Here is a 17802-nt window from a genome sequence, read left to right on the forward strand (position 1 = left end):
TGGTGTTAAAATTGAACACTAAATGTGTTGATTTAAGACTGGCAGATTTACTGTGGACACAACTACATCAATAGACCCAATGTTTTTTCTTTTTCTAAAGTTCCTGCTTCAACACTACGCCTAACTCTCCTCTGCTCGTTTATAAACCTGTTACTCTAGCTGTCAGAAAATGTAATACATAAAATGAGCATCAGCAATCTGGTAAATATGTTTTTTTTTGTTGTTGTTGTTGTTGTTTTTTGCAGAACTCTAGCAGAGTTTATAAGAGTTTATCAGAGTTTATTACATCAGCTGGTGGTTGCTCTACTCCTTTGAGATGCTGTAGGGGGTGTGGCCTGTGTGACCACCCAGCCCCCCCCCCCTTGTGGGCGGGGCATGATATGTAACTTTATAAGGCTTCAGGCACTCTGTTGCCCACTGCGCACAGAAACAGAGAGAGATACTTGGAGAGGAATAGAGCTGCTCTGAGCCAACAGCACCCAACCTCAAAATGTGAGTACACTCTTCCCTCTTCACTCATACATATACAAATGATGCTGATTATATGATATGATGTTATATGATATTATATGATGTTTATTTATATGAGTTTCTTTGATTTTATCAAATTGAAAATCTCTGGAATACAATCAAGAAAAAGATGGATGATCACAAGCCATCAAACCAAACTGACTGCTTGAATTTTTGCACCAGGAGTGGCATAAAGTTATCCAAAAGCAGTGTGTAAGACTGGTGGAGGAGAACATGCCAAGATGCATGAAAACTGTAATTAAAAACCAGGGTTATTCCACCAAATATTGATTTATGAACCCTTAAAACTTTATGAATATGAACTTGTTTTATTTCAGAGCTCTGCATCTTTATTTTTATTTCAGTCATTTCTCATTTTCTGTAAATAAATGCTCTAAATGACAATATTTTTATTTGGAATTTGGAAGAAATGTTGTCCGTAGTTTATAGAAAATTGTTTTACGTTTAAAGAATTTCAATAATATACAGTAGAAGTTCTAAACCAAGTATAGGCGTCTCTAGAACTTTGTGTTTAAGTCGAGAACCATGTAGGACTCTTTATATTGTACAGGCTGGTCAGCAGTCACTTCAATTATCTGATTAAAATTTCATATTGTTATTATTTGATACATTTTTGGTGTATTTGTAGTGGTATATATGTATACAATATGGTTTAAACAGTTTAAAACATCTAAGATTTATTATATATATTTTAGTTATATTTAATATATATGTACATGATCTAACCTAATATCATCACTAACACTCTTGTTTCTAAATTGGCTAAATTCAATTTAATGCTTAAAGCAATGCTCCAAAATGATGTTATATATTTGCCATCAGACAGTTTTCTGTGCTTATGTTCTGTAAAATACAATTTTAGCTTAGGTTTTAGTATTTAGTCATTGTTAGTGTAAGTATTAGTAATTTTAGTATTTAGTAATTTTAGTTTTAGTATTAGTACTTTCATTTTATAATAGATTTTAGAGCATTGCTGTAAGGATTTGAATAAATTTAGCAGTTTAGTCGACAAGAGAGTTAGTTTACTTACACTTACACTTGAAATTGTGTCCTAATTTTTGCAAATGTTTACATTTTTATGAAAATTCAGCAAATTAATAGCCTAAAATGTGCATGTGTTTTTTTCTGTAAACATTATGTTAATTATTTTCAACAAAGCATATTCCATATATTTCCTAGCTAACAGACGTTACAAAGGTTCTGTCTATAACATTACAGAAATAATGATCCAGGAACGTTTAAAAAAAAGCATGTAAACTAATAATGATTTGCATTACAAAGTTATAAGAATGTTTCTCAAAACATTTCCAGTTAGACGAATTTTATGGATGAAAAGTATGGAAACATTAAAAGTAAGAAGTGACGTTGGGATGATGTTATCAGAATGGTTAACAGTGTTAAATAAAACTTGACAGATTAAAAATTCTAAGAATGTTACCTGTAAAGAAACATTTTAAAAACATTTTACTAACCAAAAATTGATAGCTGGGTTGCACAGGTGTGCTTAAACACCAAAATCTAACAGTTGTGTTCATGTCTGCTTTAGTTCAGATATGAAAGCTATTTATTGTATTGCGGTCCTGGTTTGTATATTCTAGGCGACAGTTGTAAAAGTGATAGTGGACATCCTACCGGATGACATGGACACCACTCGCTATCAGCTTACATGCATTACATTCATTTCCTCTTAGAGTTTAAGACCTCTGATGTAGGCCTAGGAAATAAAGGTTAAAATAAGGAGTACAGTGAAATATACCGTATAATTGTTAAAATGCTACACTGTAAATACTGTACTTAAAAGAATGGGAGAATTTGAGTTAAGTTAAATGAACATAAATGCCAATTTATGCCAATTATGTTACATTGCTTATATTGTTTTTTTGTGGTTATATATAGCTAAATAGTACAGTATTTTAACCATTGAATGGAACTATGCATGCTGGAAGTGAGACAATATACTATGTTATGAATAGGCTTAATTCTATAGTTATAAAGCAATAAAAACATATTAACAAAGTGTAATACATTACTTTTTTAAGCATATAGCACTTTACTAAGCAACAATATGTTAAACTGACTTTTAAAAAAAATGCTTAAAAAATTACTTCCAAGCAACTGAATTAAGTAACTCAAATACTTGTAATAGCTGAATAATACAAACTTAAATAAATCAAATGAATCACATAAAAAGGGATTCCTATAGTCTGTAGTTTCTATGGGTCTCCACTAAGCTACGTCAAATAAAAAGAAAAAAAATGCGACACGGTTTACTATATTTGAGGAAGACCTGCAGTAATTGAGTTGTCACTCTAGTGTCCAGCTGTCGCACTCAGCAATGCCAGAGCCAGAAAGGCGAGTCAGGTAACCAGTGATTAAGTGGAAGACGTGCACACAAAGGAGGGTAACCAAGGGGGAGTGACAACACACAGAGGGTCAGTAAAGTTACAAGTAAAACAGTGTGTAAATAGCTGACGTCAGGAGCCGACTGGCTGGTTGAGTTTCCCTCAGTTGCTCTCTCGCATAATATTAACAAGAGAATAAATATTAAACCCAATATCAGCACAGTCCCAGCCTTTATGTATGAATTCCCTTCATTATACAGGAGTTTCCCATCATGTTGTTTCAGGTAAATTGGATTTGCTAAACTGCCCCCAGGTTTGAATATTGAACTTGTGACCTGTTCAGGGGGGGAATCCTGCCTTGTGCACCAATGACTATGGGTATAAGCTCCGGACCCAGTGCAACTCCTCCTAGAGCAGGAAGAAGATAAAAATATGAATTGAATATGAATAAATTCAGCGTTTCTAGTAAATTTGTATCTTTCTGTATGTTTTAAGTAGTTATCATAGGTAAGCCGAGCAAATAGCTAAAAAAAAACAAAAAAAAAAAAAACACAATATATTTTCTGTCTCCGTTTTTGATGATATTTTGTTTATTTTGTCAAAATTTTGTAATAAATGGACCTACAGAAATTTATTTTGACTTTAACTGAAAGTTAAGAAGTTTTTATCTCTTTCCTGTAAAGTTGACGAGTTTTTTTCACTGGACAGTGCAATCAATTAATTCTGTTAATACTAAAACAACTGACTTTCCATTTGTAGATAAATATAGCTTGTATATATTTCAGTGTTTCCAATTCATCCACTTCATTTTACCTACAAAATAAATTCCACAAATTCAGAATTTTATAACTAATATATGAAATTAGTTACAAAACTCTGCAGAGGGCTTTTAATTTGAAACAACAAATACGGTAACACAGGCACTTCATGGCTTCCATTCCATTCAACAGTGTCACACAATGTAGCCTAACTTACAACATTTTGACTGTACTGCATTAAATTAAAGCCGTATCAAGACCACAGAAAGCCACACTATAGATATTCTTGAAATTTACACAGAGAAAGGTAGCTAGCTAGGTAGTATTTTGGTAAACAAACAAATGCTAAGGCTAAGCTAGGTACCTCAGTTAACCCACTAGCCTTGAAGCACAGTATTCCGTATTCTACAGTATTCTGTACATTTGACATTTGTCCACAATTCTAAACCTAAATACTATTAAGATGACAAGCTAAACACTTAATGAATATTAAACACCAATCCCTAATGTGACACAATGTACCTTACAACATTTTGACTGTACTGCATTAAAATAAAGCCATATCGAGACCACAGAAATCTGCAATAGATAGTTTTGAAAACGTATACAGAGAAAGGTGGCTAGCTAGGTAGTATTTTGGTAAACAAACAAATGCTAGGGCTAAGCGAGGTACCTCATTTGTCCACAATTCTAACCCTAAAATACTATTAAGATAACAAGCTACAATACTGACTGATACTGACTGACTGTTAAACGGTCCAAAATAAACCAATCAAAATGCATCTTAGCAGCTATTCTTTTGTTCAGCTAATCACACAGCCTTTATGACTTTATGTATTTCCTGGATATCCACTAAAACATGAAAAATACTGAAATGGTGTACTGACAGCCAATTCGTAAAGAGCTAGTAAATGGAGTAAACTAATACCAAGAGTGATAAGTAAAGCTAAAGATTTTATTTAATTTAATTAAATTGAATTATGTAAGCAAATAAAGAACTTGAACCGGGTGTTCTTTAGTCTTTCCATGCCACTATTCTATATTTGGGGTGGGGATGGTTTCTCCCGCTGCTGGCTGAATAAAATTCTAGAGAAAGCATAGATCTTATATCAAATTACAAATAAGTGATCTAACATACAACATTTATGAATGGAGGAAATGTATTCAGGAAGAGCTCTTTGAGAATATTGATCAGGAAATAAAATATGCCCACATTAGACACTCATGGCATCATATCATCAAGTCAGAGCATCCTATAGATTAGGACTCATGAATTGTTCTTCATTGTGGGGAAGGTAATGGAGTAAATTCTGCATGTAGAGTCTTTGTACATGTTTAAAACTCTATTTACAAGTCTCCCTCTTGTTAACGACTTCATTTCTTTTGCTTGTTTCCATAAGGATGACCACCAGGGACCGCTGGCGAGTGTGCAAGACGGTGTGTCTAATGTTCCTCTTGGCTGTGGTGACTCTGACAGTATTCCAGAGAGGCTCCTTCTCTTCTGTAGGCCAGTTCCAGACCACAGAGCGTCATCGCCGAATGGAAGGCCTGACAGAGGAAGAACCCCAACGGAAGGGCTTTTTCTCAACTCCTGGACGTTTCTGGAGACAGGAGCAGCAAAGGATGGAGCCTGTCACCGAGGAACCTTTAGTTACATTGGACAATGGAGCAAAAACCTGGGACATCAAAACAGCTAACTGCAGCGCCAACCTGAACTTTACTTCAGCGGACTGGTTTGGAGGCTTAGAGGCCAATTTCAAACAGTTTCTGCTCTACAGGCACTGTCGGTACTTCCCGATGCTGATCAACCACCCAGAAAAGTGCTCTGGTGACGTCCACCTGCTGATGGTCATCAAATCGATCATCTCTCAGCACGACCGTAGGGAAGTGATCAGGCAGACGTGGGGCAAGGAACAGGTGATAAACGGCAAGCGAATCAAGACCCTCTTTCTCTTAGGTACGTCATCCGTCGAATCTGAAAGGGCCAACCATCAGAAGCTTCTGGAATATGAGGATTACATTTACGGGGACATCCTGCAGTGGGACTTTATGGACAGTTTCTTCAACCTGACCCTGAAGGAGACTCACTTTCTGAAATGGTTCTCTACGTACTGCGGGAACGTCCGCTACATCTTCAAGGGCGATGACGACGTCTTCGTCAGCGTGCAGAACATCATGGAGTACCTGGAAGACAGCTCAGATGTGAAGAACCTGTTTGCTGGAGACGTTCTCTTTAAGGCAAGGCCCATCCGGAGAAAAGAGAACAAGTATTACATTCCACATGCCTTGTATAATAAAACCTACTACCCTCCCTACGCTGGCGGAGGTGGGTTCTTGATGGACGGCCCGCTTGCCCGAAAGCTCTACTTGGCTTCAGAGACTCTGGAGTTGTACCCTATCGATGATGTGTTCCTCGGGATGTGTCTAGAGGTTCTCCAGGTTACACCCATCAAACACAACGCCTTTAAGACTTTCGGGCTGGTGAAAAATAAAAGCAGCAAGCTAAACAAGGAGCCATGCTTCTTTAGGGGCATGATTGTGGTGCATAAACTTCTCCCTCAGGACCTTTTGGCCATGTGGAGGCTGGTCAACAGTGACCTGGTTTGTGCCCAGAAACTTGACTTTTTATAGCGCCACACTGGGCGAATGGTAATGGAAGGTAAAGAAGGAGAACTCCTGAAAACTTTCTGACTTTTGAGTCCTGCTCAAATCAATGTACTCCTGTTTTGAGGAGATTTTTCTTTCTTGAGGAGATTTTAACTTATCTCATATAGCAAATGGGAACAAACAGGGCCAAATATGTTGAAGGTTATTTGTGGGCGTGTTTCAGTGAACTGAAAAGGACATTTTGCTGCTAATACTGGTACCACTGAGTACTACTTTTTCGAATGTATGAAGAAACAAACAAGACATTGATTTTTTTTTATTCTTGCAAAGGAAAAAAGGACAAAAAATACAAGTGTTTCTACCTCACTAATATAGTACAGAAGCCGGTTTCACAACTTTGGCATGTCGTGTTTGATAGAGTGCATTTTACAATGTAAAAATACACTGCCTGTTACTGTGGGTTAATATTAACAAGGGCTTTGCCTTAATTATCATCAGTAGAAAAAAACGGTTGAATGCACACATTTAATCTCGTCTGAGCCTAAGCTCGGTCTTCTTCTAACAGCATGTTTTCCTCCTGTAAATATAAAAATGAAAAAAAAAAAAACATAAACAAATGAAAGATCAATTGTATAAATATGACCTGTATGTATGTTGATTTGAACGTGATAATACTTGAGAATCTGGTAGAGGTTTTACTTTTAAAGCTGTGAAACAAAAAGGGACTGCTGGTACATGTAAATTAAAGAACATAAATAACGCGAAATGACCCTGTTGCGTCAGGGGGAAAGGGTTCCGGGTGTATGATATTTAATGCTCCTTGAAAATATGCACCTTCTTAATCCAAATCATTTATGGTGACAATGACTTGAAATTATTAAAATCATCTGAATTGGAAAGAATGTGGAAAGTGGAATTTGTAAATAAAGGTTTCCAAAAAATCACCCCGGTGTGTTTTCTCTCTATCTCTCTCTGATGGCTTTTCACACATTGGTGTTGTAGTTTTCACTGCGGGGTAAACTGTAACGCCCGATAACAGCAGAAGGTCTGTGCACATTTAAAAGAAACGCTAGAGATAAAAAGACTTTTTTTTTGCTTACTGGACCTCTGTTTCTTTAATTTCATATAAAATGTGAAAACACTGCAAAAAAGTAAAATCATCTTAAACTTAGCTTGAATATCTGATATTTATTGTTTTGAGATTTAAACACCTAAAATGTATAGATACAAGTTACCTAATCATATAAAATCCATACATAGATTACCCTAAATGTTATCCATTACCTAACAGTGATACAACCATAAATTAGCCCTAATAATGGACAGGTTGTGTTCCATTATCGACAACTTTAAAACAAGGAACATAGTAAGCCCAAATCCACAGTACATACTCAGAACTGGAAATGGATGCAACAGCTAATTTCAGTAAGTGCAGAAGACCACCGTTTATCACATTATTATCACTTATTCTACAGTACTACGGAATTGGAACACAGCCAAATTTCATTTTCAATTTTTTCATTCAATTTTACGCAAAACATTGAGGCCTATACAATATCAGCTGACATCCCAAATTACCAACTGTATAATTATTGTGTTTATTTCATCATGAATCCACTACAGCCACTAACACAGCTCTTATTCATTAATATTAACTGATGATTGTGATCAAGGATTTATTGAAGCATATTTATCTATCGAATGGCCAAAAAAATAGTCATCTGTTCTACTGCAGCCTCAGAAAGTTTTGTCAGTACAGCAGAAACATGAGCTATTGTTTATCCAAGATCCAAGATCCAAGACTTAATGGAGTTTCTAATCTCCCAGCTCACACTTTAGACACAACCTTTAGGCACAGTGTTCAGGTTGTTAATAGTATTTTTACTTTTTAAATATACAAGGTTATCTAGCATCTAAAAAGTCTATAGAAAAGGTATAAAAAATGATCTACAGAACTGTCCGTTTTGATTTTGTTGTGATAAATGTGCTTGTATCCACCTATTCAGCTTACATCAGTTTAGCCCCACCCATTCATACTGAAGTTATAAAGAGTGTTTCAGCCTGAACTGCTTTTGTTGAAGCATAATTCATCCTTTCTAGCCAATCAGAATAGAGTTTGTTCGCACATATCTATCTAATATCGGGTATCAGGGACAACCTTTAATTCTAAAGATTAAACACAGGTTATAAATGTTAATGAATAAATTAGAAAAAATGCAATATATGGCTCTTTAAAGTTCTAAAGTATAGTATTTACCTATGTGTTTAATGGGTTAGATGTTTGTGCACATCTGGTAAATGTCCACCTTCTTTATATGTTATAGGTAGAGTGGTTAAAGGAAAAAGTATTTGCCCCCTTACAGACGTTTTTGCATTTTCGTAGATAGTTAAGTAAATATAAAAAGCACTTTTAATTGAAGATTTCTTGTATTAAAGAAATAAAAACTATCCAAACCAATCAAAAGGCAATCCCCCCCCCCCCCCCCCCCCCCCCCATAGACTAACTGTGATTAACCACTTTCAGGAAAGGTGAGTTCAGTAAGATTTTTAAATATAGAATAACTGTTTATTGGCTAAATTTTACATTTTTAAATATAATTAAGTAAATAAAAGGTACAACTACAAACACTGTTTAAAATGTGTATTAAAATGATGTACTGTACATAAGTTGTAGAGGATTTGCATCTTAAAAACATTAAGAAAATAGCCTGACACATTCGCAAGTGATACAATAGTGATAAGATAAAACGTGTCATTAATTAACACATCATTTTTGAAATAACCTAAAAACTTCTATCACATCAAAATGCTCACCTAAAGCAACATAGAAGACAAAAAGGCTAAAAGTACTGAGTAAGTAACCGATGCCAGCTGTTTCCTCTGCTGAGTTTTAGGAGAAAAAGGTGCAGTCGTTGCGTCAGAGCCGAGCGGATGAGTCAGTAGACCTGAAATTATCCGAACAAAGTCCGGATAATTTCTTCATATTAGTGACGAGTTATAGTAAATCACAAGTCTGTACTCTGTATAGTTTAATCATTAAAACATTTCATTGCTTATTGACCACAAATTCCTTCATCTTCATCCCTGCTGTCCCCTATTATTCACCACCTTATTTCCGTGCCCTGCCACTTAATGTTTAATCCTTAGAGGTCAAAAGCAAGACATTTTTACACTGTAGTTCCAGTGAAATGAAAGTAAACAAACTGTGTAGCAACACAAAACACAGCAAGCTGAATATGTTCTAGATCCCAGATCAGACAAAAATGTTTTTTTATTACTTTTAAAGCCATTGTTTGTTCATTTTCATGATTCTTCATTATAGATTAACTATTATCTAGATTTTTGTAATGATTTTACTTTAAACTGACATTTTAAATTGCTATTTTATGCAGAGAGACTTCACACCTATTTTTAGCAAACAAACTTTAATATCAGACAAAGATAACCTGAGTAAGTACAAAAGGCAGTTATTAAATAATGATTTTATTTACTAAGGGAAAAATCTATCCAAACAAGCCTGGTCCTGTGTGAAAATGTAATTGGGGTCACTCATGAATTAACTGTGATTAACTACATTATTTTAAAAGCTGAGTTTGCTTTCAGATTTCCAAAAAATGTGGTTAATCACAGTTTTTAATCACTGCCAGACCAGCAGAATCAAGTTTAATCATTTACATATAACCTGTCTGACAACATGTAGCATGATAAAATATTTCAAAAAGCAACTCTTTATGCTCCTATCTGTAGAAATTCAAGAACAATGAAAACAATGAGAAGACAAAGTCATTGACGTCTATCAGTCACAGAAATAAAAATGTTTTTTTGGAACACTGGAGAACCTTCCCAGGAGTGACCGGCTTAACAAAAATACTCCAAAAGGGCACAGACAACTCATCCAGGAGGTCAGAAATGAACCCAGAACAACATCTTAAGAACCACAGGACATACCCGCCTCAGTTAAGATCAGTGTTCTTGATTCGAGGAAAAAGAAAAAGAAATAAAATCCAAGAATTCCATGCATTGTTGGTGCTGTAACTGTAAAGAGTTGGAGAAACGTTTTGGTAGAATTAAATGGTCATTAATTGATGAACCCACAAATACAAACCATAAAATTGTACCTGCATTAAAAAAACTAAACTCAAAAATATTGAATGTGGACGTATTTGCATTTTCATAGATAGTTGAGTAAATATAAAAAGCACTTTTAATTGATGATTTCTTGTATTAAAGAAATAAAAACTATTTCTTTAGGCTAAAAGTAGGCTAAAAGTACTGAGTAAGTAACCGATGCCAGCTGTTTCCTCTGCTGAGTTTTAGGGGAAAAAGGTGCAGTCGTTGCGTCAGAGCCGAGCGGATGAGTCAGTAGACCTGAACGGAACAAAGTCCGGATAATTTCTTCATATTAGTGACGAGTTGTAGTAAATCACAAGTCTGTACTCTGTATAGTTTAATCATTAAAACATTTCATTGCTTATTGACCACAAATTCCTTCATCTTCATCCCTGCTGTCCCCTATTATTCACCACCTTATTTCCGTGCCCTGCCACTTAATGTTTAATCCTTAGAGGTCAAAAGCAAGACATTTTTACACTGTAGTTCCAGTGAAATGAAAGTAAAGAAACTGTGTAGCAACACAAAACACAGCAAGCTGAATATGTTCTAGATCCCAGTTCAGAAAAACTGAATTTTCATTACTTTTAAAGCCATTGTTTGTTCATTTTCATGATTTTTCAATTTACATTAACTATTATCTAGATTTTTGTAATGATTTTACATTGAACCAACAAAAAATCTTTCGTGCAGAGAGATTTCCAACCTATTTTTAGCAAACATACTTTAACATCAGACAAAGATAACCTGAGTAAATACAAAAAGCAGTTTTTAAATAATTATTTTATTTATTAAGCAAAAATATCCAAACAAACCTGGTCCTGTGTGAAAAAGTAATGAATTAACTATGATTAACTACATTATTTGAAAAGCTGAGTTTGCTTTCAGCTTTCCAAAAAATGTGGTTAATCACAGTTTTTAATCACTGCCAGACCAGTAGAATCAAGTTTAATCATTTAAATATAAACTGTCTGACAACATGGCAACTGGTACTTTATGCCCCTATCTGTAGAAATCCAAGAAAACAAAGTCATTCATATATATCAGTCTAGAAAATGAAAATGTCATTTCTAAGGCTTTTTATTCACAAATAGAGAAATCATGGAACACTGGAGAACCTTCTCAGGAGTGACCAGCTTAACAAACTTACTCCAAAAGGGCATAGACCACTCATCCTGGAGGTCAGAAATGAACCCAGAACAACATCTAAATAACTGCAGGCCACACCCGCCTCATTTAAGGTCAGTGTTCTTGATTTATGGAAAAAGAAAAATAAATAAAATCTTATAAAACTGCAGGATAGGGACTTTTTAAAGCTAATTTAAAGTCCAATACAGAGCTATGCAATCATTTTGTCACCCCAGAACAAATTCCACGCATTGCTGGTGTTGTAACTGTAAAGAGTTGGTGGAACATTTTTGTAGAAATAAATGGTAACAGTTTTTAATTGATGAACCCACAAATACAAACCTTAAAATTGTACCTGCATTAAAAAAAAACTAAACTCAAAAATAATGAATGTCTTTCATTTAAAAAGGGAGGGATGGGGGGTTAGTAAAGTGAGAACTGCAAACAAACAGCATTAAGCTAGAATCTCCAACTTTGAAGTGAGCTGCAGAATTAGCCCGGTTGTTGTTACAGCTCTTTGTAAAGCTGGCTTCAAACGCTTTTGTAGTTTAATGTCGGCAAACAAGAGGTGATAACAGCTGGGTTTCACTGGATGGCTGTGTGCTGACACATCTTCCGGGACAATTTCAACTCTGACTGATACATGCATAGCTTTAAAGCTATAGTTTGCGTAAAATTGTCTAATTTAACAGATAATACAAAGTTCACAGATGACTGTGCAAATTAACAACAGGGGAATAAAACGAAGAATAGAATGTTAGTAAGAACACAAGAACTGAGGACCTATTTAGATGCTGTGTACTTGCTATTTTATTAGCTATATTAAATTATACTAATGTAGACTTACATAGCCTATCCAACATGCCTGGTTGAGAAGTGAGAAAAAAATTAGGAGTAACTTTAATCAACAGGGCTGAACCAACAAACGTAGTCAAAGTACAAGCAAAGGTAAATACCAGAGACAACCCTAACCAAAACAGCTGGGCCAAATACACAGACTAAAAGGGATAAACGGTAGAAAAAAGTGTCAGAAAACACCAAGAACACCAAGGGAAATTAGCAATTAGCAAATCAGCTAAGAACTGGTCATACACAGAAACAGACAATCAAAGAAATAACACTTAGTATGCAGCTGAAACAACAGGGCAAAAACTTCGCAAAAGGCAAAACAAACAGGCCGATATATACATGGAAAAACAGCTGAAAGTAATCAAAACACAGGTGAGGCTGATCTGCCAATCTGGTGCTGATTGACTGGATGAGACACATAAGCGAGAGGTGCATTCTGGGAACTGGAGTTTGTGAAAGTGGAAAAGTACGTAGAGAAACTGGAAGGCGTGATACATTACATTCTTTCTGACGCTTTCGCAAATGTCATTTGAGTGGATTTAAATCATTAAGCTGTTACGCTCTTAACATAGCAATGATTTATTCTGAATAGCTGTTATGAATGGAGCCTCTTTATACTCTAAAGCACTTGAATGAATCAGGTAATTACAGGGCTTGTAGATTAGTATTCTATTCTTGTACGTATTGTTTAGGGCTGTGTGTAATCAGATCCATGCCGTGGGATTTCCAGTGAGCTTTTATGACCTGAAGTTTTTGCCTGGTTTAGGATAACAAGCGTGTGTAGTAGGAGTCATGCTTCAGGCTTCATGCTGCATCATTAAAAAGGTATAATACTCTGCTAGTATTATGGGTGATACAGTATTGAGCCTCAGTTAAGTATCCGGCAGTCTAAAAGCACACAGTATTAGAAGAGAGGCAGGAGAATGGAAGGTTTGATGGCACACTATTAAAAAAAATCATTCCGTAAAAAAAGAAAAAATGTGCTAGCAGTTTCATTACCTGGAAAATGTCTGTTATTTTACAATTATTCCCTATAAAAAGTACATATTCTCCATAAATTTACTAATAAATACTGTCTACAAAACAGAAAAAACATATGTTGGAAATTCTGTTAAAACTGAACATACATTATTATTTTTTATTTTTATTTTTATTATTTTACAATCAAATCCATTATCCAAAGCCTGAAAACCTAAAAAAGTATCGATCTTACAGCATACTTGAACTGTAGCTACTAGTCTAACAATTTAAATTAGCTAGCTACGTTAACTACTTTAGCAAACTCTAATATCTAGATTTGTAAAACAGATACTGTAGTACTTTATATACACTGCCTGGCCAAAAAAAAAAGTCGCCACCTGGATTTAACTAAGCGAATGATGTGGGGTTGATGCTGCAGTTGGTCAGGTCTAGGTTCAGCAACAGTATGTGCTGAAAGAATGAGGTCAGCTGACTACCTGAATATACTGAATATAGACCAGGTTATTCCATCAATAGATTTTTTTCTTCCCTGATGGCACGGCTATATTCTAAGATGGCGATGTCAGGATTCATGGGTCTGGAATTGTGAAAGAGTGATTCAGGGAGCATGAGATCATCATTTTCACACATGGACTGAGAGAGTTTACCACAGAGTCCAGACTTTAACCTCATTGAGAATCTTTGGGATGTGCTGGATGGAGAAGCACTGCTTTGTGCAGTAGTCAGACTCGACCATCATCAATGCTGCAAGATCTTGGTAAAAAATTAATGCAACACTGGATTAAAATAAATCTTTTGACATTGCAGAAGCTTATCGAAACAATGCAATGAAATATTAGACTGTGTGACCTTTTTTTTTTGTGGCGACTCACTGCTTTGTTGGCCAGGTAGTGTAAAATAAATAGTTTCAACAGAAAAGCTTGAACAGCACTCAGCTCTTTCAGAAAAAGAACAGGCTGTTCTTAAGGGGTTGGGGCTGTTTAAAATAGAAATGACTCATACCGACACGCCCCCAAAATCCTAAACTCAACTTTAATCAAAATGGTGATTATTTAAAACTACCAAAAACATCCATCCAACCTCAACAAACCTCTTTTAGAACATATAATAGATAGAAAGTAGAAAGCAAAAAAAAATTTACTCTCAACTAAATACAAATCCCAAACATCATGGGAATACTCCATAGTATACAAAATGCAGAAATTCCAATATATAAAAGGACATCTCTGTTTTGTTACAGACAGAAAAATTAACATGATTATATTTTTCAGTGATAAACTATATCTTAACAGTGATATATCCACATAATAACAGATTTTTTATAAGAATATAGAATATGTATTTATTTTTTAAAAAACAAAACTTTTTTGATATCAGTTTCCTTAAAATCCTCAGTTAAAAGCTGTTAAAATACAGGAAATTCTCGTATTCTACTTATACAGATTTTCTTCAGAGAACAAAATTACAGAAAGATAATAAAAAAAATTACCAGCTTTTTTTTTTTTACAGCACTTAGCAGTGACAGCCAGATTAAAACACAGTAATGAAATGTCTTGTACTTATAGAATTTATAGCTGATAGAAGATTTAGATCAACACTGGAAAAGCATGAGGTTCATCTAGATGTTTTATTTTCTTTTAAATTAGAATAAATTAAATTTTATTAAATAACGACATTGTCACCTAAATGAATTTAGAGCATATTTATTAAACATGGGTAGGTCAGACGTGAGCTTGGACTTGGGGAAAGATATATTGGGACATCTATAGTTTAAGCCCAAGCTCAGGCCTGACCTATACCCATGTTTAACCAGCTATCCATAAAGACATCCCTTAAGTCAGTAAAAGTTGTCTAATCCAGATGTCTAATCTGGAAGCTTTGTGTGTTAATGGACTCCCTTCAAAGATAAATAACCACACCTTACGGCCAATGATATTTACCCACCATCCAATACACTCCTCCCAGTGTACAAACTGAAGAAGCAACCATCAGACACCAGACACATGTCAGTTGGGAGCAATAAAGACTAAATGTCAGCAGCAAGCTTGCATCATTTCATTAATATCTGAGGACAAGGTTATAATACATATTGGTCCTTATAATAAATCTTAATAAGTCTAATAACCCTTTGTGTTGTTACAAATAATATACGTAATAGTACATCAGATTATTATAGTACATTATAGTACATTGGGTTATTATGCATGTTTGTGTGTGTGTGTATATGTGTGTGTGTCTTGGTGTGCTTGGTATGGTAAATAGGATTAAGTTGTGGTGGTTCCCCTGGTGGCGCTTTATTCACCCTCTTGGTGTTGGGTTGGATGTAGTGCTGGGCGATATGGGAAAAATCATACATCACAATATGGAATTTTTTATATCACGATAACGATATATATCATGATATACCACATTTAAGTATGTTTTCAGTTATTCTTCAAAAAATATGACAAAATAATATAATTTCTTACTTTTTTCCAACTTTATTTCAAAGTGACATTAAACCCAACTTTCACAAATGAGAATTACCATCTTTTAGTGCAGCAATATATACATATGTATCAAATCAAATCAAACAGATGAGGTAGATGCAGTAGCTAATTTTTTCAAAAGAACAATGCGTCTCCATTGTTCAGCTTGGAGCTTTTGCAAAGATTACTTTATTATCACTTACATAAACCGGGTTTATGCAAGGTGACCATGACAATACATTTATCGTACCCTACTTTATATATTTGCATGAATAATTGATGAAGTTACTGTAGAAACGATAGGGATCCCCACAATATTTATCGCACAGCACTAGTTGGATGGTGGATAAGGGTCTCCGTCCAAGAGTTATTAGCTGCGGTCCAATCTGAAGGGAGCTGCCCAACTAGGCAGCATTTGCAGGCAGCATAGGCGCGCTCCCGAGAAAAGGACTGTCCCATTCGGAAGGTAGCATGTGCTGCCTACCTGGGCAGCTGCCTTATTTTACCCCAATTCTGAAGGCAGCGTGAGATGTATCCTTCACGGCGAAGGCAATCCCATGATGCATTTCACCAGCTCAGAGTTCCAGCGCTCAGATTTAAAAACATGGCGGTGTTATGGGAGAACCACTGCTTTGTTTGGCTGCTTTTTACTGATGGTCTCTCTTGTTCTAAATAAAGCTTGGATAGGATAAAAAGTCATTTATTCTGGGGTATAGCTCACATTTTGTAACGTTTTATAGATTCTCTGGTATATCGTTTTGGGTGAAGTTCAGAAAATGTACAAAAATAAATTCAAACTTAAAAAAAAAAAAACTTTTGAGATTTGTTTTACCCTGTGGGGTATAATATATTAACACTGATGAGAGTTAATATATGACTCCCTACGTTGTAGAATTAACTCTTGTGGTAGAGTTATTTTAACACTATAGTGAGTGGGACCATATTTTATCTAGCACAGTGTTACATTTGATGTGTAGCCTGACTTCCTGTAAGTGTTTTTACACTGCAAACAAACTGAAACATTTCTGTTTTAGTTAATTCCACTCACCACCTTCTTCGGTCCAGAATATGATTTGCAGCATCTTTTACACATGTTATTTTTATTGGTCATAAGTCCTACGTTTTAAGTCCAGACCACCAAGGATGGTGTAAAATTGATATAACTGATATGATTATAATTATTATAATTAAAATCTTGTATAAGACACAAAAAGCCAACAAAAAGACTGAAGCTGGTACAGTTTCTGAAATGAATAAAAAACGACATTATTAAATAAATAAAAAGGAAATCTTTAATCTGTATGGGACAGACAGCCCGGCTGCTCTTGTCATCGGTGCGCATGTAGCTGAATGCAGCTGAATGCTGGGCATTGTGCGCTCAAGGTGGCATGATAAATGGGGCTGAGGGCTGATCCGTGCCCGCTGGAGTGGCAGGCTGTGGCTCGCTGACAGCCCGGCCGGCTGCCGAAAGCTCACTGAATGGAGCTTTTTAAGGATCGGTTGGCTCTATTCTGTCGGACCTCCATACCTTCAGCGCTCAGAGACTTCTCAATCATTTATTGTTCCCACAGCAGACCTGCAGCTGCTTGTGCAATGCTTCATAAATGAACATAATACTAGGGCACTTTTTATACAAAAAAAAACTAATTCTCTGTACACTTAAAAGTTTATATAAGGACCATTCCACTGAATGGGTGTCATTTGCTTGTTGTAACTCTTCCAAAATTAAACTTATTTTTGTAGCTTTTTTTTTAAATTCTGAATCTAATAACACATATTTAACGTTTCAAAATCATTTTTAAGCGAAATAAAACGTATATGACATTAAAAAAAAACATGTTTAAAAGCACTCCTGTTACTGGCACTCATTCCTGTTACTTTTTATGTTTTCAGTAACAGGACTGAAAGTAACAGGAATACGTTTTTTTTTGCATAGAATTAGCAAAAACATGAAAAATAGCTAAATGGCGGCTGTGCTAATAGCATGATGACATTGAGCACGTTCTAGTGATTTTCCCAAAATTTGTA

General features: G+C 35.3%; 1 protein-coding gene across 1 annotated transcript; it reads left to right on the top strand.

Annotated features, from left to right (window-relative positions):
• The first annotated feature begins 384 nt into the window (after positions 1-384).
• b3gnt7 (UDP-GlcNAc:betaGal beta-1,3-N-acetylglucosaminyltransferase 7) lies at positions 385-6556 on the top strand. The gene is made up of 2 exons (XM_007256792.4): positions 385-492; positions 5032-6556. Coding segments are annotated over exons 1-2 (1233 nt in total). The 5' UTR covers positions 385-490; the 3' UTR covers positions 6263-6556.
• The last annotated feature ends 11246 nt before the right edge of the window (positions 6557-17802 follow it).

Source organism: Astyanax mexicanus, chromosome 16 (genome assembly GCF_023375975.1).
Source record: "Astyanax mexicanus isolate ESR-SI-001 chromosome 16, AstMex3_surface, whole genome shotgun sequence".
NCBI lineage: Eukaryota > Metazoa > Chordata > Actinopteri > Characiformes > Acestrorhamphidae > Astyanax > Astyanax mexicanus.